We start from the raw sequence: 22,431 nt of genomic DNA, 5'->3' as shown, positions 1-22,431 counted from the left end.
CTTTAAAAACAAGATTACTCAATCACAATTCAGAGTAGTCAATCAACCCCCCAAAAAAAGCATTTGTTGAAGAGAATACTCACGTCCTCGGTCACCTGGGTTTGATTTATTTTTAAAACTGAAATGAGAAGCCAAACATTGTACTCTAGTAAGAGCAGCGTTACTTCAAAATAAAGTCAAGTACTTATCCATCCACAAATAGTAGTACAAGTACTGTAAATCAATATTATCAAGAGAGAAGCCATTAGATGTACTCAAGTAAGAGTAGTGTGACTTTCAAGTATTACTCACATAAATGTAAAAGTAGTACGTACACAAGTACTCGTCAAAAAGTATTGGGTGAAAAAAAAAACTCAATTAGCAAGCAAGTGTTGATAATCATTTATTTTGAAAATAATGTCATCAGTAAAAGCCCAAAATGGTACTTGAGTAAGAGTAGCATTACAATTAAATAAGACAACTCAAGTACAAGTCAAAATCATCAATCCAAATTATTTGTGAAAAAAGAATAATCTAGTTATTTGTGTCCGAGACGAGAAGCCAAACATTTTACTCGAGAAAGAGTGGCATTACTTTCAAATGAAATCAAAAAACTTAAAAAATCCAAAAATGATTGTAGTACAAGTATTAAAGTAGTATCAGTAAATCAATGTTAACAAGAGAGTCGCAAAAAGTAAGAGTAGCATTACTGTACTTCCAAATATTACTCACATTAAACTAAAAGTTGTATTCACACAAGTATTGGAATAAAAGAATACTTAGTAACTGCTTCATTATTTTGACTCCAGGAAAGTCTTATGACTTGACGTGGACAATTAAATGAGTGTCAAATCATTTGATAAAAGAAAAGGAATGATTTAGATGACATTGAAGAGCAAAAAAATGAAGCAGTGTCAAACACGATTGCTAACTGATGGCTGTCGTAACACAAGGTGGAATGGGGATTATCTTTAGAGGACTTTTATGTCCTGTACGAAAGTAAGGATACATTTTGTTGTTACCGGACAAGTCTGGCCAAGTGGAAGGCTTCTCAATGTTCCACAATTTGGTGCTCGAAAGAGGCTCAGAGAAGGACACCGCCCTTTCTTTCATGTCCACTTCAACTCGGATCCTCTGCACTTTGACAGGCGGATTCCATTCTCCATATTTGCCACTGGGGTTTTTGTATTCACCATCCCAAAATCCAATCAACAGACCAGTCATTTTCTCTGGCAAACAAGGGTCCCCTTCCATGATTCCCACACCCCAGTCATTGTTGTCTCCCACCTCAACGTCCCACACGTGTCTCGAGTCCAAAGCAGCACCCAGCACAGACCACCACGTCTGGAACCTCTCTGGATTCTTTGGACACTTCTGCTGTACGTCTTCCCAACTCAGACTGGTCAGATCTTCAGACAGACTGATTCCTGGATAGGCCGTGTTGGGGTCCAGAATGACGGGACTGTAGGCGAGCGTCTCCTTCATCCGCTCCCACACCTTGAATTTGAGGTTGCCCACGTGTTTGGCTTCGTCCAGCAGACCCCCTGGCAGCAGCTGCGGCTTTTCAGGCAGCTCCTGGATTCTGCTCATAGCAGTCTTGAACGTCTTCATGAAAGAAACATCGCTAGATGCCAGCTGCTCCTCAGTGCTTCTGATGACATCCGAGAGAACGGTCATTTGTTGGCCAAGAACCACAATCTTCTCCTTCATGATCTGACTCTTCTTCTGCTCTTCCTCCCTGACCGCAGCCAACCTGGCCTCCTCCTCGATGTCGAGGACGCGACGGAGATCATCAAAATCCTTCTTTATCTTGCGTTCGACATTCCCCTTTTGGACTTTGATGTAGTCTACTTGTTCATTGCAGTTTTCTCGACAGTCGTTGTAATCTTGGAGTCGTTCCTTGGCCTTCTGCAGGCCTTTCTGGAGTTCCTCATGATGACCTTTCACAACTTCTTTGAGGGGCCGGAACTTGTGACCAATGTGGATTTCTGCGTCTCTGCAGACGAGGCACACAAGCTCCTGGTGGTCCAAACAGAAGAGTTGAAGTTTCTCCTCATGCAAGCTGCAGACGTCTTCTGATTTGACTGAGGCTCGTGAAAGGTTCTCACACATATTCATCAGTGCCAAGTTGGAAGGCGGATCCATCGAACTAAACTCTGTCCGACAGACTGGACACGATCGTTCTCCTTTGTCCTTCCACTGCTGCAGACACGCACGGCAGAAGCTGTGACTGCACGGAAGAATGACAGGATCTTTGAAGATGTCCAGACAGTTGGGACATTGAAGATGTTCTTCCAGACGTCCAGCCATTGTTTTAGAGAAGACGGCGATTGGCTCGGCGCACAAGTTCGGAATGTCGAGCTGCAGTTTGTCTGCAAAACAAAAAAGCATTCTTACATACAGTACAATTCAAAAGGATTCTTTCATGTCCTCCCTCTAGGTCCAAAAGTGCACTTCCTGCTTACTGAAGCTGGGCTCCAATTTGTAAAGAGCAACTTTTATAACTTTGAATTCAAATATTACAGAAGCGTTACCCGGTGGTGACTAGCTCTAACCTTATGCTGGTGTCACACTAAAGTAGAGATTGCAAATGCGGTTTCATCTGACATTGAAGGGATGCCTACGTTTTCAGAATGTCCAATAGTCCTCTGCTTTGCTATTTGCTATTCTTGGGGATTTTGGACACTTGGACTTGTGATCAAACCTTTTTGATTTGCGGATTTCATGACAAGTGAGATAAATACTGAAAGACAGAATGATTAGTGATCAAAACTTTTAAGGAGTGATTCATTTATGGGTAAGGAGAAATTTGTACTTTGTAAGAGTAGCATGACTTCAAGTCAATTGAATAATTCACTCGTGGCTGTTTGAAAACTCAGATTTTTTCTCCCTGGCATAAACTCACCTGAGCTATTACTCGTATTCAATAAACTAATACATGACCAATAATCTGCAAATCATTGATTTCCCGCTCCAGAAAAAAGGTCCCTCCGAGTTTCGGGGCATGGTTTCAGAGCTTGCCTTAGAGCAGGGGTCTCAAACCGATTCCACAAAGGGCCGCAGTGGGTCCTGGTCTTTGTTCCAACAGATCCAAAACAGACAGTTCAACCAATGAGGTTTCTGCTAAAGTAAGCAGCACCTGACTGCAATTAACTGATTACACTTGTTTGAAACCAGATTGGTGAAAAGGGATTGTTCTCGTTTGGTTGGAATGAAATCCTGTACCCACTGCGGCCCTTTGAGGACCGGTTTGAGACCACTGCCTTAGAGGAAACATCACTACTCTCGAGTATGAGTCAAACAAAAAAAATCAGTTGCAGTGGAATATGTTTCGAGGATAAATGACTTTACGCTTTCTGCCATTAGTCGCCATGGAGCTCAAACCAAGTGAATAGTTGCCAAAACTCACAGAATTGACAGTCACGACTAAGGGTGGTGCTGCTAGTTCTAAGATAAGCAGTCCTTAGCTTAGCGAGCTACTACACACAATAGCAGCATTTTAGCTCAACTATGACCACTTGGTCAGCAACTTTAGTAGGATGTAGAAACCCTTTCACTCACCGTTTAGGCTAATACTGACTCAAGTGGTTGAAAATGAATTCAAGTACTGTACAAGTCGAAAAGTATTTGGTGAAACTGGTCTGACCACTTTAGAAGGGTGTGCCGAGTGATGAAGGGACTTTTCGGCAAAGTTTTTGGTCAAGCTCGCTTCATTTACACATAAAAAATTCCGGGACAGTAGGTTATAAAAGATACAGAATTTGGCAAAAACCTACAGTTCCTCCAAAATTTGCCAAAAACTTGCCCATTCATTTCTAATGGGATGCCACTGACAGCCAAGTACATCCAAATTTCCCTTTCATTTTCAATGGCAGGAAAACAGGTTCTTGTGATTTTTGAGCACTTACCATGACAGCCAACTGGCGCCCAAGTAAGTGGATGCCATTGACAGCCATGCACGTCCATGCCATTGATGAAGATGTACAGTCCGTCCAAATTTTCCCGTTCATTTTCAATGGCAGAAAAACCTATGTGTTTGTGGGTTTTGACCAAAAATGTACTATAACAGCCCATTGACATTTGGCTAGCGCCCAAGTAAGTTGATGCCATTGACAGCCATGCACGTCCATGCCTTTGATGGCCATGTACGTCCAAATTTCCTGTTCATTTTCAATGGCAGAAAAACCTGTATGGTTGTGATTTTTGACTAAAATCTTATCAATGCAGCCCATTGATATTCAACCGGCGCCTAAGTAAGTTGATGCCATTGGCAGCTATGCAACCGAACGTGTCCCCAAATCAACACAAAGTGACCTGGTATCAACAGGACGCGTCCCCCCAAAAAACAGGAAGTGACATCATTTGTATCTACCACAGCAAAGCCCCATCGTAATTTCTTCAGAAATTGCAGTTACTATTGTTTATACATTATTAGATAGGTCTTTGAAAGGCCAAGGCCCATATAGTAAATTTATTATTTTTATTTTGAATCGCGTTTCTTCGGCGCGCCACAAAGCCCAGTCTTTGACCGACTGTCACCGTTCGAATATCAAATTAGCCGGAATTTTTGCATCACGCAGAGAAATTTTCGAACAATGCCCCAAAATTTTCCGTTCACTTGTAAACTTTTTTTTTTTTTTTTTTCAAAAAGCTACTTGTCCAACAATTTTTTGACAAAATCACATAATTTACACATCAAAAATTCCAGGATGGTAAGGGGCAGAAATGTTTTATAAAAACCTCCAGTCCCCCCAAAATGTGCCAAAAACTTGCCCATTCATTTCTAATGGGTTTCCATGGACACCCATGTACGTCCAAATTTTCCAATCATTTTCAATGGCAGGAAAACATAGGTGGTTGTGATTCTGGACCGCTTACCATTACAGCCCATTGACATTCAACTGGGGCCCTTGTAAGTCAATGCTATTGACAGCCACGTACGTCCAAATTTACCACTCACTTTCAATGGTAGAAAAACCTGTGCGGTTGTGATTTTTGACCAATAACTTACCATTACAGCCCATTGACATTCAACTGGGGCCCGCCCATGTAAGTAGATGCCATTGACAGCCATGCAACAGGACGTGTCCCCGAAATGTGCCCAAATCAACTGGAAATAACCTGATATCACCAGGAATAGCCTTTGAAATGTCCCCACAACAGGAAGTGACCCGATATCAACAGAACGTGTTCCTCAAATGTCCCTAAATCAACAAGAAGAGACCTGATATAAACGACAAGTGTCCCCGAAATGTCCCCTAAAGCAACAAGAAGTGACCTGATAGATCTGTATCTCCCACAGCAAAGCCCCATCGTAATTGTCAAGCCGAGATGACGAGGCGGACTCGGATGCGGAGTTCAGGAAAAAAAAACCATCCCAAACACACAGGTTCTCCTGCTTGCATGGCTTCTGCGTTGAGGTGATGGACTAGCAACGGCGTAGACCCTACGTTGTCAACCAGCATACAAAGTTCTGCGTCAAGGGAACACGTTGGTCTGTAATTCACCACCAAGCCACTAGAGGGGTGTTGTGTTGTGTTTGTGTGGTTTTGGGGGACTCTTGTCAAATTCCTTGGGTTTTCAGGTTTTCATTACATTCCTGTTGAGTTTGAGTCGCTGCCTATTCATTCTCAGGTCACTTTCTGTTGATTTTGGGTTACACATGTCACATCAGTCACGTTCTTTAATTTTGGGGTATTTTGAGTTCACTTCCTGTTGAGTTAAGGTCATTTTCCCTTACTCGAAAGAATCCCTGCGAGACTGTCAAGTTGGTGCTGACCTGGTTGGCGGGAGTTCTTGGAGCGGGAAGATTTGAGGGCCCAATTCACACACACACACACACACACACACACACACACACACACACACACACACACACACACACACACACACACACACACACACAAGAAAAAATGTCTTTTAAAATAACTCTGGAGGATCTTGAGCTTCAGTGATGGCTTTAATCCAACCAGAGAAAAGGAGGAATGAATTTCTGCTCAACATTCAAAACTTCTGAATTGGTGGTGGCAAGAGGGGGCCGGTTGGGGCTGTGCTTGGCTTAGCTTCCGGTTAAGGTATATGTACTTAAATTGAGTAGCGGTTTACCCAATGTAATATTTAGTGTTGCACCGATACCATTTTTTGGGCCCGATACCGATACAGATACCTGGCTGTGCAGTATCGGCCGATACCATTCCGATACCACTCTGTTTGCAAAAGAAAATATATATATATACAGTGCCTTGCAAAAGTATTCGGCCCCCTTGAATCTTGCAACCTTTCGCCACATTTCAGGCTTCAAACATAAAGATATGAAATTTAATTTTTTTTTCAAGAATCAACAACAAGTGGGACACAATCGTGAGGTGGAACAACATTTATTGGATAATTTAAACTTTTTTAACAAATAAAAAACTGAAAAGTGGGGCGTGCAATATTATTCGGCCCCTTTACTTTCAGTGCAGCAAACTCACTCCAGAAGTTCAGTGAGGATCTCTGAATGATCCAATGTTGTCCTAAATGACCGATGATGATAAATAGAATCCACCTGTGTGTAATCAAGTCTCCGTATAAATGCACCTGCTCTGTGATAGTCTCAGGGTTCTGTTTAAAGTGCAGAGAGCATTATGAAAACCAAGGAACACACCAGGCAGGTCCGAGATACTGTTGTGGAGAAGTTTAAAGCCGGATTTGGATACAAAAAGATTTCCCAAGCTTTAAACATCTCAAGGAGCACTGTGCAAGCCATCATATTGAAATGGAAGGAGCATCAGACCACTGCTAATCTACCAAGACCCGGCCGTCCTTCCAAACTTTCTTCTCAAACTGATCAGAGGCCCATGATCACTCTGGATGAACTGCAGAGATCTACAGTTGAGGTGGGAGAGTCTGTCCATAGGACAACAATCAGTCGTACACTGCACAAATCTGGCCTTTATGGAAGAGTGGCAAGAAGAAAGTCATTTCTCAAAGATATCCATAAAAAGTCTCGTTCAAAGTTTGCCACAAGCCACCTGGGAGACACACCAAACATGTGGAAAAAGGTGCTCTGGTCAGATGAAACCAAAATTGAACTTTTTGGCCACAATGCAAAACGAAATGTTTGGCGTAAAAGAAACACAGCTCATCAACCTGAACACACCATCCCACTGTCAAACATGGTGATGGCAGCATCATGGTTTGGGCCTGCTTTTCTTCAGCAGGGACAGGGAAGATGGTTAAAATTGACGGGAAGATGGATGCAGCCAAATACAGGAACATTCTGGAAGAAAACCTGTTGGTATCTGCACAAGACCTGAGACTGGGACGGAGATTTATCTTCCAACAGGACAATGATCCAAAACATAAAGCCAAATCTACAATGGAATGGTTCAAAAATAAATGTATCCAGGTGTTAGAATGGCCAAGTCAAAGTCCAGACCTGAATCCAATCGAGAATCTGTGGAAAGAGCTGAAGACTGCTGTTCACAAACACTCTCCATCCAACCTCACTGAGCTCGAGCTGTTTTGCAAGGAAGAATGGGCAAGAATGTCAGTCTCTCGATGTGCAAAACTGATAGAAACACACCCCAAGCGACTTGCAGCTGTAATTGGAGCAAAAGGTGGCGCTACAAAGTATTAACGCAAGGGGGCCGAATAATATTGCACGCCCCACTTTTCAGTTTTTTATTTGTTAAAAAAGTTTAAATTATCCAATAAATTTTGTTCCTCTTCACGATTGTGTCCCACTTGTTGTTGATTCTTGACAAAAAATTAAAATTTTATATCTTTATGTTTGAAGCCTGAAATGTGGCGAAAGGTTGCAAGGTTCAAGGGGGCCGAATACTTTTGCAAGGCACTGTATATATAAGTGTGTGTGTGTGTGCGTGCGTATAACGGATGCAACGATACAGCTAAGTCACGGTTCGGTACGATTTTCGAAACAATTCAATACATTTAATGCTCTGAAACAGAAAATACAACTGTTATTATTTTTATTATTAATATTATTATTATTATTTTTTTTTTTTGCTAACAAGCAAAAATAACAGTGCCATCATATAAACAAGCATTTTAGTGCATAATATTTATGTGCTTACTTCTTACTGATCTGAAGAAAAATTTTGTATATAAGTGCTGAGAACAATTTTTACTGTTTGTAAAGTGGGTCACACTGTTGATTGCTGCAGCTCTCTTAGCAGCTATATTTAAACATCCTATTTGTGATCCGAGTCCATCTGTAACATGTACTGAATTAACAGTATTTGCAGCATTATCTATAGTCACTGGTATGGGTTGATTTGGCCTGCTTAACTTCCATTCTGTCATGGCGGTTTCTATTTAATCAATGTAGTCTATGGACTACGCGTCACTCTGGGCTCACGCAGCTAATGGCATGGGATCTAATATAGTACATCTAGATTGCTATTTGATGATGTCTAGTGTGCGCGCTGCGCCGCTTGAGTGTTTTCTGGCCACAGAAGTCACTTCTGCTCATTACTGCACAACACCAGCATATTACAATCGACTTTCATAAACAGGACGAGTTTGAAGTACGGCGCTCTTAATTTGCCACTCATTGTTCATCATGAATTCATGAGTTTGCTGAGTCTCCCACGGTCTTAAACTTTCTGATACCATCGGCACTACAACAGCAAACGTTAGCTTACGCGTGCTAATCGTTCGTGAATACCATGTTAAAGGAGCAGTGTAACATCGTGGGTATGCGTTGCAGTGTACAACCGTAATATTGAAGTCGAAGGTGTAAATTTCGTGTGGTAATTTCGAGACAAAGACATACAGATGTAATGATTTGGGAAGTTAGCTCACGTGGGGAGGACAGTAAATTTTGCGTTCAAATGATGCCAGTAGATGGTATCGTCGCCCTAAATGTTGGTACTCGTCGATACCGATACCACCAATTCGGGCCGGATCGGCCCCCCCTATCGGTATCGGTGCAACTTTAGTAATAATTCCACTTTTTTCTTGTAGTAACAGTGCAACTATAATCTCAGAGTGTTTTTTTTCCCTTCTCCTTTATTTGGCCCTAATCTTCCATTGTACTCAACACTGTTACATGACTTTTAAAAAAAAAAAAAAAAAAAAAAAAAGCCTGGGGCCAAATTGGTGGTTGAGACACCGGTGTCGTAGAGTCGAAATCACGGAAATCGGGTACATTGTAACCCGGGGACTACCTGTACTTTACTCAAGTAAGAGCAGTGATACTTCAACATATAATGACTCAAGTAGCAGAAAATTACTCAAGTACTATGCAAGTTAAAAAGTATTTGGTGAAAAGAATACTCAAGTGATTAGTAAGTGTTTATAATCGTTTATTTTGAAAATTTCATCAGTAGAGCGAGTAAGAGGAGCATTACTTTAAAACTAAATCACAAGTGAGAGTAGTCAATCCAAAAAAAATAAAAAAAAGTATTTGTTGAAAAGAATACTCAAGTACTCGGTCACCTGCGTTTGATTTATTTTTAAAACTGAAATGAGAAGCCAAACATTGTACTCGAGTAAGAGCAGCGTTACTTCCAAATATGATCACTCAAGTAAAAGTACTTATCCATCCACAAAAAGTAGTTCAAGTAATAAAGTAGAAGTACAAGTGCTGTAAATCACTGTTATCAAGAAAGAAGCCATAAGATGTACTCAAGTAAGAGTAGTGTTACTTTCAAGTATTACTCACATTAATGTAAAAGTAGTATGTATGGAGTCACAGGAGTGCCAAAATTCAAAATAAATAAATGAATAAATAAATATAAAGAGAAATATATATATATATATATATATAAATAAATGAATAGGTAAATAAATGAACGAATAAATAAATATAAAGAGAAATAGATATATAAATAAATAAAAATATAACGGTATACTTTGTCATTGACATTTACTTTTGGTCATTAACAACCACAAACGGAAAAAACAATGACAAGATTTTTCATTGACTTTTACTTTCTGTCATTGAACACCACAAATGGAAAAAACAATGACCATTTGTATTTTTTGCCTTTTCTGTTTGGCTTTTACATTGTCATGGTCACTTGTCGATCGCCTTTCCTCTTTGGGAATGTAAATGGCAAATGCGCAGAGAAACGGTCTGTCAATCAAATGACGTTGGGCGGGGCTTTCCAACCAGGAATAGTAGTCGATAACTGATTATTCCTAGTTTACCTGAAGGAAAGTGACGTCGGTTATCGAGTTGCTCGTGCGGTTTTTATGGAAAGGATAGATTGGATAGATATGGATATAGATAGACTTTTTACGTGATAGATTCAACGATAGAAATACATTTTTCTAGACCGGTAAAAAAAATACAGTGGGGAGAACAAGTATTTGATACACTGCCAATGGGAAAACAGAAAAGGCAAAGGCAAAAAATATAATTGTCATTGTTTTTACCGTTTGTGGTGTTCAATGACAAAGTAAAAGTCAATGAAAAATCTTGTCATTGTTTTTTCTGTTTGTGGTTGTTAATGACCAAAAGTAAATGTCAATGACAAAGTACACTGTTATATTTTTATTTATTTATATATTTATTTCTCTTTATATTTATTCATTTATTTACCTATTTATTTATTTATATATTTATTTATCTTTATATTTATTTATTCATTCATTTATTTATTTTTTAATTTTGGCACTCCTGTGACTGCATAAGTATGCACACAAGTACAAGTCAAAAAGTATTGGGTGAAAAAAAATAATACTCAAGTACTCAGCAAGTGTTGATCATCATTTATTTTGAAAATAATGTCATCATTAGAGTAGCACAAAATGGTACTCAAGTAAGAGTAGCATTACTATCAAACAAGATGACTCACGTACAAGTCAAAGTTGTCGATCCAAATTATTTGTTGAAAAGAAGACTCAAGTATTTAATTATTTGTCGCGGATATATTTTTCCAAACTGTAACGAGAAGCCAAAAATTGTACTCGAGAAAGCATGAGTGAGCATTACTTTCAAATAAAAACACTCAAAGTACTTTTAAAATAAAAAATGACTGTAGTACAAGTATTAAAGTAGTACAAGTAAATCAATTTTAACAAGAGTGGCCAAAAGTTGTACTCAAGTAAGCGTAGAATTACTTCCAAATAATATTACTCACATGAAACTAAAAGCTGTCTTCACGCAAGTCAAAAAGTTTTGGAAGAAAAAAATACGGAGTAACTGCTGAATTATTTTTTACTTAACTTGCTCCACTAAAGTCTTATCACCTGACCTGGCCAATAAGTGAGAGTCAAATCACTTGATAAAAGGAAGGATTTAGATGACATTAGAGGCAAAAGAATCAAGCTGTGTCAAATTAACTGCAAACTGATGGCAGTCGTAACACCAGGTGCAATGGGGTTTATTTTTAAAGGACTTTTATGCAGTGTCCAAAAGTAAGGATACATTTTGATGTTACCGGACAAGTCTGGCCAATCTTCTTCTGGCTTGTCAGTGTTCCACAATTCAGTGTTTGTAAGAGGTTCAGAGAAGGACACCGCCCTTTCTTTCATGTCCACCTCAACTCGGATCCTCTGCACTTTGACAGGCGGATTCCATTCTCCATAATCGCAACCGGGATGAATGTATTTACCATCCCTAAATTGAATGTACCAACCAGTCATAAGATCTGGCGAGCAAAGGTCCCCCCACAAAACCCCCACAGCCCAGTGATTGTTTTCTCCCACCTGGACATCCCACACGTGGCTTCCTGATTCCAAAGCACAACCTAGCACAGATAGCCCCTCCTGTGCCCTCTCTGGATTCTTTGGACGCTCCTGCTGTACGTCTACCCAACTCAGACTGGTCAGATCTTCAGACAGACTGATTCTTGGATTGGCCGTGTTGGGGTCCAGAATGACGGAACTGTAGGCGAGCGTCTCCTTCATCCGCTCCCACACCTTGAACTTGAGGTTGCCCACGTGTTTGGCTTGGTCCAGCAGACCACCTCGAAGCATCTCCAGTTTATCGGGGAGCTCTTGGATCCTGCTAAACACAGTCTTGAATTTATTCATCAAAGAATCATTGCCAGACGCCAGCTGCTCCTCAGTGCTTCTGATGACATCCGAGAGAGCGGCCGTTTGTTCGCCGAGAGCCGCCATCTTTTCCTTCATCGTTTGACTCTTGTTCTTCTCTTCCTCCCTGACTGCAGCCAACCTGGCCTCCTCCTCGTCGTCGAGAAAGCGATGGAGCTCCTCAAAATCCTCCGTAATCTTGCGTTCGACATTCTCCCTCTGGACTTTGATGTACTCTGCCTGTTCATTGCAGTTCTCTCGACAGTCGTCGTAATCTTGGAGTATTTCCTTGGCATATTCCACAACTTCTACAAGGGGCCGGAACTTGTGACCAACGTGGGTTTCTGCATCTCTGCAGATATGGCACACAAGCTCCAGGTGGTCCAAACAGATGAGTTTCAGTTTCTCTTTATGCAAGCTGCAATCGTCTTCTGACTTGACTAAGGCTTGTGAAAGGTTCTCACACATATTCTTCAGTGCCAAGTTCGGAGGCGGATCCATCGAACTAAACTCTGTCATACAGAGTGGACACAATCGTTCGCCTTTGTCCTTCCACAGCTGCAGACACGCACGGCAGAAGTTGTGACTGCGCGGCAGCAGCATGATCGGATCTTTGAAGACGTCCAGACAGGTGGGACATTGAAGATGGTTCTCCAGATGTTCAGCCATTGTCTTAAAATTGGAATTTGTCTCAGAGCACAAGTTCGGAATGTCGAGCTGCAGCTGCTCTGCAAAACGAAAAGCATTCTTAAACACAGTGCGTAAGGAGTGTTGCATGTCCTGCCTTACGGTCCGGGAGGGGTGGGTGGGGGGGGGGGGGGGGGGGGTAACTATACAGTGGGGCAAATTTAGCCAATTTAGTCAACCACCAATTGTGCTAGTTGTCCTACTTGAAAAGATTAGAGATGCCTGTAATTGTCAACATGGGTGAACCTCAACCATGAGAGACAGAATGTGGAAAAAAAACAGAAAATCGCATTGTTTGATTTTTAAAGAATTTATTTTAGGGCTGTCAAAATTATCGCGTTAACGAGCGGTAATTAATTTTTTTTAATTAATCCCGTTAAATATTTGACGCAATTAACGCACAAATGCCCTGCTCAAACATATTAAAATGGCAGCAGAGTGAAAGCTGTACTTGTTGTGTTTTTCGGAGTTTTGCCGCCCTCTGCTGGCGCTTGGGTGCGACTGACTTTATAGGCTTCAGCTCCCATGAGCATTGTGTAAGTAATTATTGACATCAACAATGGCGGGCTACTAGTTTAATTTTTGATTGAAAATTTTACAAATTTTATTAAAACGAAAACATGGAGGGGGTTTTAATATGAAATTTCTATAACTTGTACTAATATGTATTTTTTTTTTTTTTTTTACAACTACAAGTCTTTCTATCTATGGATCGCTTTAACAGAATGTTAATAATGGTATTGCCATATTGTTTATTTATTGTTATAATAAAGAAATACAGTACTTAAGTACCGTATGTTGAATGCATATATCCATCTTGTCTTATCTTTCCATTCCAACAATAATTTACAGAAAAATATGGCATATTTTATAGATGGTTTGAATTGCAATTAATTGCGATTAATTACAATTAATTTTTAAGCTGTAATTAACTCGATTAAAAATTTTAATCGTTTGACACCCCTAATTTATTTCCAAATTAGAGTGGAAAATAAGTATTTCAAAGAGGTCTAACTTCTTCTAACGAGGTCTAACGAGGCTCCATTCGTTACCTGTATTAATGGCAACTGTTTTAACTCATTATTGGTATAAGAGACACCTGTCAGTCACACTCCAAACTCCACTATGGCCAAGACCTTAGAGCTGTCGAAGGACACCAGAGACAAAATTGTAGACCTGCACCAGGCTGGGAAGACTGACTCTGCAATGGGTAAAACGCTTGGTGTAAAGCACTGGTGTCAAACTGACTCCATAAAGGGCCAAGTGGGTGCAGGTTTCCTTTCCAACCAATGAAGAGGACACCTTTTGACCAATCTGATCTCTTACGTGGGTAATCAGTTAAACTTTTGTCAGGCACTGCCTGTTTCAACAGAAAATTCATTGGTTAAACTGTTTGCCCGGTATCGGTTGGAACAAAATCCAGCACCCACTTGGCCCTTTGTGGAATTGGTTTGACTCTTATGTTGTAAAGAAATCAACTGTGGGAGCAATTATTAGAAAATGGAAGACATACAAGCAGTGTTGTTAATCTTACTGAAAAAAAGTAATTAATTATAGTTACAAATTACTTCTCCCAAAAAGTAATTGCGTTAGTAACTCAATTACCTGAATGTAAGAGTAATTAGTTACTTGGCAAAGTAATTGGTGATAATTACTTCTTTTTTTTTTTTTCCCTCAAAAAAAAATAAAATAAATAAATAAATAAATACAAACATTGGCCACACTATGTGAATTTTTTTGTGAAGGTTTTTGGTACAATTGGCCCGAGCCCAATTCTTTACCCTAATTTACCCTTTACCCTGAATCAACTGTTAAAAGTTGTTAAAATTGCTCCCATTATTGCATTAGTTCCCTTCTCTCTACTTTCGACATATGAAAGTTTTAAAACTGTTTCATCATTTAAAGATAGATTCAAGTCAAGATTTTGCCGATTTAGAAGTATTTTAGATAAAAAGTTACTTAGGTTCGCTAGGAAGGTTCTCTACAACAGAGCCGTCCTAAAAAGTCTACTGCTTTAAGATGGCGGCTGTCTACCAACGCATTTAGTGCCATGTCTGTCATTTTGCAACAACAACAAGAACGGTGAGCAAAAATCCCAGAACCACACGGGGGGGGGGGGGGACCTAGTGAATGATCTACAGAGAGCTGGGACCACAGTAACAAAGGCTACTATCAGTAACACAATGCGAGGCCAGGGACTCAAATCATGCACTGCCAGACGTGTCCCCTTGCTGAAGAAAGTACACGTCCAGGCCTATTTGCGGTTTGCTAGAGAGCATTTGGATGATCCAGAAAAGGACTGGGAGAATGTGTTATGGTCAGATGAAACCAAAATAGAACTTTTTGGTAGAAACTAGGGCTGTCAAAATTATCGCGTTAACGGGCGTTAATTAATTTTCTAAATTAATCCCGTTAAAAAATTTGACGCAATTAACGCACTTGGCCCAGCTCAGACATATTTAAATGACAGAGGAGTGAAAGGCCCACTTGTTAATTGTGTTTTGCGGAGTTTTGCTGCCCTCTGCTGGCGCTTGGGTGCGACTTATTTTATAGTGTAAGTAATTATTGCCATCAACAATGGCGGGCTACTAGTTTATTTTTTTTATTGAAAATTTTACACATTTTATTAAAACGAAAACATTAAGAGGGGTTTTAATATAAACTTTCTATAACTTAACTATAACTACAAGTCTTTCTATCCATGGATCACTTTAACAGAATGTTAATTACGTTAATGCCATCTTGTTGATTTATTGTTATAATAAACAAATACAGTCCTTAAGTACCGCATGCTGAATATATATATATCCATCTTGCGTCTTATCTTTCCATTCCAACGATAATTTACAGAAAAATATGGCATATTATATAGATGGTTTGAATTGCGATTAATTACGATTAATTAATTTTTAAGCTGTAATTAATTCGATTAAAATTTTTAATCGTTTGACAGCCCTAGTAGAAACACAGGTTCTCGTGTTTGGAGGAGAAAGAATACTGAATTGCATCCAAAGAAACCATACCCACTGTGAAGCATGGGGGTGGAAACATCATGCTTTGAAGCTATTTTTCTGCAAATGGACCAGGACGACTAATCTGTGTAAAGTAAAGAATGAATGGGGCCATGTATCGAGAGTGAAAATCTCCTGCCACCAGCAAGGGCATTGAAGATGAGACGTGGCTGGGTCTTTCAGCATGACAATGATCCCAAAGGCACAGCCAGGGCAACAAAGGAGTTGCTTTGTAAGAAGGATTTCAAGGTCCTGGAGTGGCCTATCCAGCCTCCAGATCTCAACCCCATAGAAAATCTGTGGTGGGAGTTCAAAGTCCGTATTGCCCAACGACAGCCCCAAAACATCACTGCTCTAGAGGAGATCTGCATGGAGGAATGGGCCAAAATACCAGAAATAGTGTCTGAAAAGCTTATGAAGAGTTACAGAAAACGTTTGGCCTCCGTTAGTGCCAACAAAGGGTACTTATGTATTTCCCCACTGTACTTGACAGCCAGCCATTCATATGAATGGGGTGCTCCTTTGTCGAATTGTAAAAGTAAAATTGTATAAAGGATCCCTTTGGGGGTGTCGCAACTTTCTCCACAGTAAACACTACAATTTGTCTTTAAATCAAGTATGACATAAAACATTGTATGTTCGAAATGTCAAGACTGGTGTGATTTGCTTTGAAGTTCTGACAAAAGTCCCAAAAAGACACTATCCTCCCATGAAACTTGGCGTTAACGTGTCCCTATTCAAAATAAATGATAAAAATAATTGCAATGCGATTTTTATACATGAATACACGCCTGGAAATGACATTTTAGAACAAAAGTCACGGCGGGCAAATGTCACTTACCTCCCTATCGAAATCCACACAGAAAAGGGCAGACCTAAGAAAGTGCTCCCAACTTCAAGGAGAAGGTGTCGCGTTAATAACTGACATCGAGGAAACAAACAACATACAAAGAGTTCCAACTTTGCAAGATGATCTGACGATATGGCGATACAACGATTATCGATACGTTGGTCAGGAAATCATTCTTGGATGTTCTACAAACAACTAATTAAGAGAAAAACAAGCTTCTAGTGTGCATTGGAATTAGTTTATCACTAGTAGACGTCCAATCCAGGCTAGGCTCGGCTTGGGGACGGATCTCCAGGATGTCCCATTGGGGATGATCCCAGGGTGTCTCAAAATGGGACACCCATGGTACTTCTTTTGTTTTAAAGGGTATGACAACACCTGGGGAAATTTTAATATTCCATCATATATCCATCAACGCATGCCTTTTGAATTCATATCATGCCACTTCGTGTAATTACTAGGGATGGGAATCTCTGGCATGAAGCCGATTCGATATGTATCTAGATACACAGGTTACGATTCGATTAAAAAAACGATATGTTTTTAAGGCCGAGCGATTCGATACGATTCGATACAGTTTAAGAACGATACGGTTCGATACAGAGTGAAAACGATACGATAGTAAACATTTGTTGTGTGTGTTCGAACAGTATTTTAAACATATAAAAAAAGACCACATTTCTAATAGCAAAATTAAACAACAAAATTTCATACCAATGTTATGTTTTATTTTTTTATGAAAAAAATGAATAAAAATAAGGCTTACTATATGACCGTCATTTTGTTGGATGGGATTGATAATAAAATAAAACTCCAGTGACAGACAACAATAAAGTGCAGTAAATCAATTAGTGTATTTCCTGGTGTTTTGAACACAAGAGGTAAGCAATTTAAGTGCAAACTTTCAACGTAAACATCTTACCAACAAAAAATATTAATTATATGCAGCAGCTCTAGAAAAAAAAGAATTAAACCTGCAGTGTTATCATAAATAAATAATAAATTGTGCTTCCACATTTTATTATTCCTCATCACTGTCCATATCTTTTTTGAAGGGTAGATTTTTTTCTTCAGGAAGATAAATTAATCCACATGCTAATGTTTAAGTAGACTGCGTTTCGTGGAGAAAAAATCTCTAAAGGGGCGTGCTGCCCTTTCCACCATTGTAGTGGGTTATTTTTCAGGGTTAAAAACTCACGATCCCTGTAACGCTCCTCACTTCACACTAGCTGTGTCTCATGCGAACAGATCTGGCTACCTTCCTCACTTCAAAGTCCTACTTTTGTATTTCCTGGGTGTGTTGAAAATCAATCGCTGCACGTTGCTGGCGTCGGTGCTCAAACTGTCCATTGTTTTAGCATGTTGCTTCGTTGCCACTACTAGTTTCGTTTTCGTTTTGGGCTGTGAAGAAAACGCTATGGAGCGTGCGTTACAGTGATTTTGTTAGCTCTCGCGTTGTGACACGCCCGTGACGATCGGGCAATGACGGCGACTAGTAGCGGTTCTGCCGAAATGCGTGGGAAGTAGAGGCAACCATTCCGTGAGTTGTGCTTGTCCATATTATAGCATGCGTGTGGTCTCAATCTAAGTGCGCTGTGTGGTGAATGACAGAAGCGCAGCAAGTGAAGTAAAAGCTAAATTATCATCTCATTAAGCAATGCATTGAACTAGGCATTGGAAGCCGATTCTTGTGCTCGCGATAGCCGAATTATAGCTCTACTATCGGTTCGTTGAATATTTAATGGCAAAAAATTACTGTCGAACGGTAACTTTACAGTCGATACAGCTGTATCTCTCACCTGTAAAACCGGATATCCGGTCGTATCGGTTTATCGTTCTCAAGCTTAGTAATTACACACATCGCAACACCAAGAAAATAATAGAAATTAGGTCGATTGTCAAGCTAAAAGGACCCGCCCCCGAGATGCCGGAAATCTAGCATATTGTGTGCGTGACGTCACTTTCGGGAAACAGCCAGCTCAGTGCTTAGTACTGAATGGCGGCGATGATGGCGGACAATTTTGTTTCTATTTGCAGCGACGAATCTGACGTAACGAACATTCTTCTAATGGTGAAGAGGAGAGTTATGAACCTTTCTTTGGTGTTTTGGGTTATCAATTTGAGCCCAAACGAAAGCCAATGCAGCCTAATGAAAGGATCATTGAGGGGAGCAATCACACTGATGAAACCCCGACAACAGTTCGTGTGGTAAACACCAAATGGTATGTTTTGCATTTCTTTTTGTGAAGCTGATACACCGTGACCGCAAAATAAAGTAATGTATAGAATAATTATCATTTAATATGCTATCATCGGTTTCGTACGGTGGCCGAGAGGTGTCAGGCGAAATGTAAAGTCCAAACACTTGGCAAACAGAAAAAAGCACGAACCCAAATTGCAAACGCTTTGCAAAAGAAAAAAGCACGAATGCAAACTGCCACAACACGATCCCCAATTCCTAAAGCGCGATTGCAAATTGGCAAAAGCACGAACCCCAATTGCAACAACACGACAGCAAATGGCTCGTAGCACGAATGCAAATTGTCACAACACGATCCCCAATTCCTAAAGTGCGATTGCAAATTGGCAAAAGCACGAACCCCAATTGCAACAACACGACAGCAAATTGCTCGTAGCACAAAAGCAAACGGCTGACAGCACAGCAGCAAAATCACGCAACACAACGGCAAGAGGATGACCCGGAAGTAAAAAAAAAAAAGAACGACACTTTATATGTGCTTTGTGACCATCTATAGACCCTACCCACGTGACGTCACAGCTCCGCTCTCCTGAATGGTACCGCCCACTTGTCCGTCAAAACATAGTGTTAACCTGTTACGGCTACGTACATTTCTCCTATTTACGGCGTGTTTTTCTGCTCCTTAACATTAATAATCAAAATGGTGAAGGCGTGTGTGGCTGTTGGTTGCACTAACAGAGAAGATGGAAGGAGAGACTTGAAGTTTTACCGTATTCCGAGGGATCCAAAGAGGAGAGCGAAATGGACGGCTGCAATTCGACGTGAAAACTGGGCACCAAAAAGTCACAACAGACTATGTAGTAGTCATTTTATATCCGGTAAGATGCATTTAAGATATACTTAGAGGGTTTTGGGCTGACAAATAACCACAATTAAGATCATTGCGAGGCTAATCGCCGACAACATACGACGTAGTACGACAGTTTCAAATTCAAGATGTTTGTGACTTCCCTTTCTTCCACCATCGTTATTTTTTGAATAATATTTAGCTGGTACCAAGTGAAAGAAACTGGCCTCGTCTACGGAGCTGACAAATAACCACAATTAAGATCATTGCGAGGCTAATCGCCGACAACATCCGACGTAGTACGACATAGTTTCAAATTCAAGATGTTTCTGACTTCCCTTTCTTCCACCATCGTTATTTTTTGAATTATATTTAGCTGGTACCAAGTGAAAGAAACTGGCCTCGTCTACGGGGCTGAAAAATAACCACAATTAAGATCATTGCTAGGCTAATCGCCGACAACATACACGTATGTATGTAGTGAGAGTGCTATCGCTAAACCATATAAACATTAAAAGCCTTAACTCCATTGACAAACGACATGAAATACATTAGACTTGACAGTGGATGTTAGCAATAACAAAAGATTTTGAATTGAAAATTTCGTGACTCACCTTTCCAAGCACAAGATAGATTCCTGCCGAACGAGGACCTGTTTCACCCAACCAGCAACGAAGTATTTATAAGCCTCCAAGCTCTTAAAGTTTTTCAAATTTTCGTGGGAATAGGCTGATTTAGTGTGGACAAGATAATTGTAAATATCTGCGTAGCAGATGTCAGGCAGACAGGGCGAAGACAGTGGGTCGAAAAACATCGATTTGGGCATCAAATATGGATCTGGCGACTGTATAGAACGAAGCTTTTCCTCATAACGCCTTTTATGCAACAGATCCAGTGAGTTTGCGGCATCAGAAAGCACCGGGTCTTCCATGAAATGCATTTTAAATTCCGCCATCAATTGAAAACAATGCTAGTACAGAGTCAAAATGACGGACAAGTGGGCGGAACCATACAGCGAGCACGTGGTTTTATGACGTTGGTGGGTAGGCTCTATACGGGCCTCCATGAAGTTGCCCCCCCCATCAGACGCAAATTTATATAAAATGATGTCAATCGTTTGTGCTGCAATGGTTTTGTTGATACAGTATTATGCTTTTATAGAGATATTAATTTCGAGTGGTGACGTCACTCGTAGCTTTTCCTCAGTTTAGCTCCCGCGGCTAATGGAGCGTACCAACTCTCTCAATAACAGGGGGGTGTCCTAAAAACTAGCTAGCACAAACGAATGGCACCACTTCAGAACCATTTTACTGTAAATGAGGGGCTTAGAGGGATGTCAGCACTCGAAATTAATATCTCAAGCCCCCAATTTACTGCAAAATGGACCCTAATTTGTGTTATGATCGTGCTAGTTATTATGACACCCCTCTGTTATTGAGTGAGTTGGTATGCTCCGTTAGCCGCGGGAGCTAAACTGAGGAAAAGCTACGAGTGACGCACAAACGATTAACATCATTTTTATATAAAATTGCGGGGTGGGGGCAACCTTCATGGAGGTCCGTATAGATGGTCACAAAGCACATTTAAAGTGTATAAAGTGTCGTCCTTTAAAAAAAAATTTTTTTTAACTTCCGGGTCATCCTCTTGCCGTTGTGTTGCGTGATTTTGCTGCTGTGCTGTGAGTCGTTTGCTGTTGTGCTACGAGCTATTTGCTGTCGTGTTGTGGCAGTTGGGATTCGTGCTTTTGCCAATTTGTAATCGCGGTTTAGGAAATGGGGATCGTGTTGTGACAGTTTGCATTTGTGCTGCGAGCCATTTTCTGTCATGTTGTGGCAGTTGGGATTCGTGCTTTTGCCAATTTGTAATCGCGCTTTAGGAATTGGGGATCGTGTTGTGGCAGTTTGCATTCGTGCTTTTTTCTTTTGCAAAGCGTTTGCAATTTGGGCTCGTGCTTGTGTCTATTTGCCGAGTGTTTGGAGTTTGCATTTCGCCTGACACCTCTGGGCCACCGTAGTTTCGCTCTGCCAACCGACACAAATATGAATGGGATTAGAGCAGGGGTCCCCAACCTTTTTTGCACCACGGACCGGTGTGATTTGGGTCTTTTTTTCACGGACCGGTGTCCTGTCAAATTTTGCACCCTTATGAAATTTTGCTCCCAAAGCTTTTGTGGCGGTGAAAAAAGCCCTCTTTTATATTCAGTTGGACTCTCAATGTTATCCAACGGTGCTAAAAAACTATTTACATCACAAAAATACATGTGCAACACGGAAATGGCGTAAATTAATGCGTAATGACACGGCGAAGTCGTTAAGTGAGAGGGCTACGTGCAGTTGTTGGGTGCGCCAAACATGGCAAACGTAAGTTAATATTCCTTTCTTTAAAGAAAGTTTGTAGTGTGTACTTAAGAATCGCTGCATTCGTGTTCCTTTTTAACGTTACGCGAGGGTGACCAAACGTCCTCTTTTGCCCGGACAAGTCCTACTTTCACGTAGTGTCCTCGTGGTCCGAGCGGGTTTTATAAATTCATAAAATGTCCGGTTTTTATGATTTTTTAAATGATTTTCCGCGGGACCAATTTGAAGAGTATCCCTCCGACCGCTGGGTGGCAGCAGTTGACATGGCTCCAACGAGAATGGAGGGAAGTAGTAGTTCTTCTTGTTTTTGTTGGCAGTTTACCCCTATCATGAGGCATTACCGCCATCTACTGGGTTGACGATTTGGCCACAAAGCCTGAAGTTTTTTTTAATTTTTTTTATGATAAATACGTATATAATGGCAACTGTTGACTTCTGTCGGAGCTTTGACTGTAAAATCCCGTTTGCTGTCGCATCGGCGCGCTGCCGATGATTGTAAACTTTTATAGCAA

The 22,431-nt window shown here is 40.5% G+C and overlaps 2 protein-coding genes across 3 annotated transcripts in view; one reads left to right on the top strand and one right to left on the bottom strand.

The window, feature by feature from the left end:
• The window catches only part of LOC130923342 (inactive ubiquitin carboxyl-terminal hydrolase 54-like), a 118,324-nt gene that overhangs the window by 43,339 nt on the left and 52,554 nt on the right, over positions 1 to 22,431 (top strand). The gene's annotated exons all lie outside the window — the stretch shown is intronic.
• On the bottom strand, positions 405 to 16,913 carry LOC130922670 (uncharacterized). Its single transcript, XM_057847584.1, has 3 exons — positions 16,507 to 16,913; positions 11,270 to 12,695; positions 405 to 2,371 (listed from the first exon to the last, which is right to left on the bottom strand). Exons 2-3 carry the CDS (start codon positions 12,634 to 12,636, stop codon positions 907 to 909), a joined length of 2,832 nt encoding a protein of 943 aa, XP_057703567.1. The 5' UTR covers positions 12,637 to 12,695; positions 16,507 to 16,913; the 3' UTR covers positions 405 to 906.

The sequence above is a fragment of the Corythoichthys intestinalis genome, chromosome 10 (assembly GCF_030265065.1).
Source record: "Corythoichthys intestinalis isolate RoL2023-P3 chromosome 10, ASM3026506v1, whole genome shotgun sequence".
Taxonomy (NCBI): domain Eukaryota; kingdom Metazoa; phylum Chordata; class Actinopteri; order Syngnathiformes; family Syngnathidae; genus Corythoichthys; species Corythoichthys intestinalis.
This window is presented reverse-complemented; position numbering and strand designations above follow the sequence as displayed.

Bases quoted from the DNA above. Each gene is read 5' to 3' on its own strand.
- LOC130922670 (XM_057847584.1), bottom strand. From the start codon at position 12,636: ATGGCTGAACATCTGGAGAACCATCTTCAATGTCCCACCTGTCTGGAC. The intron at 2,372-11,269 runs TTGACACAGCTT...ACTGTATGTAAG, and splicing joins GCCATCAGTTTGCAGTTAAT to AATGCTTTTTTGTTTTGCAG.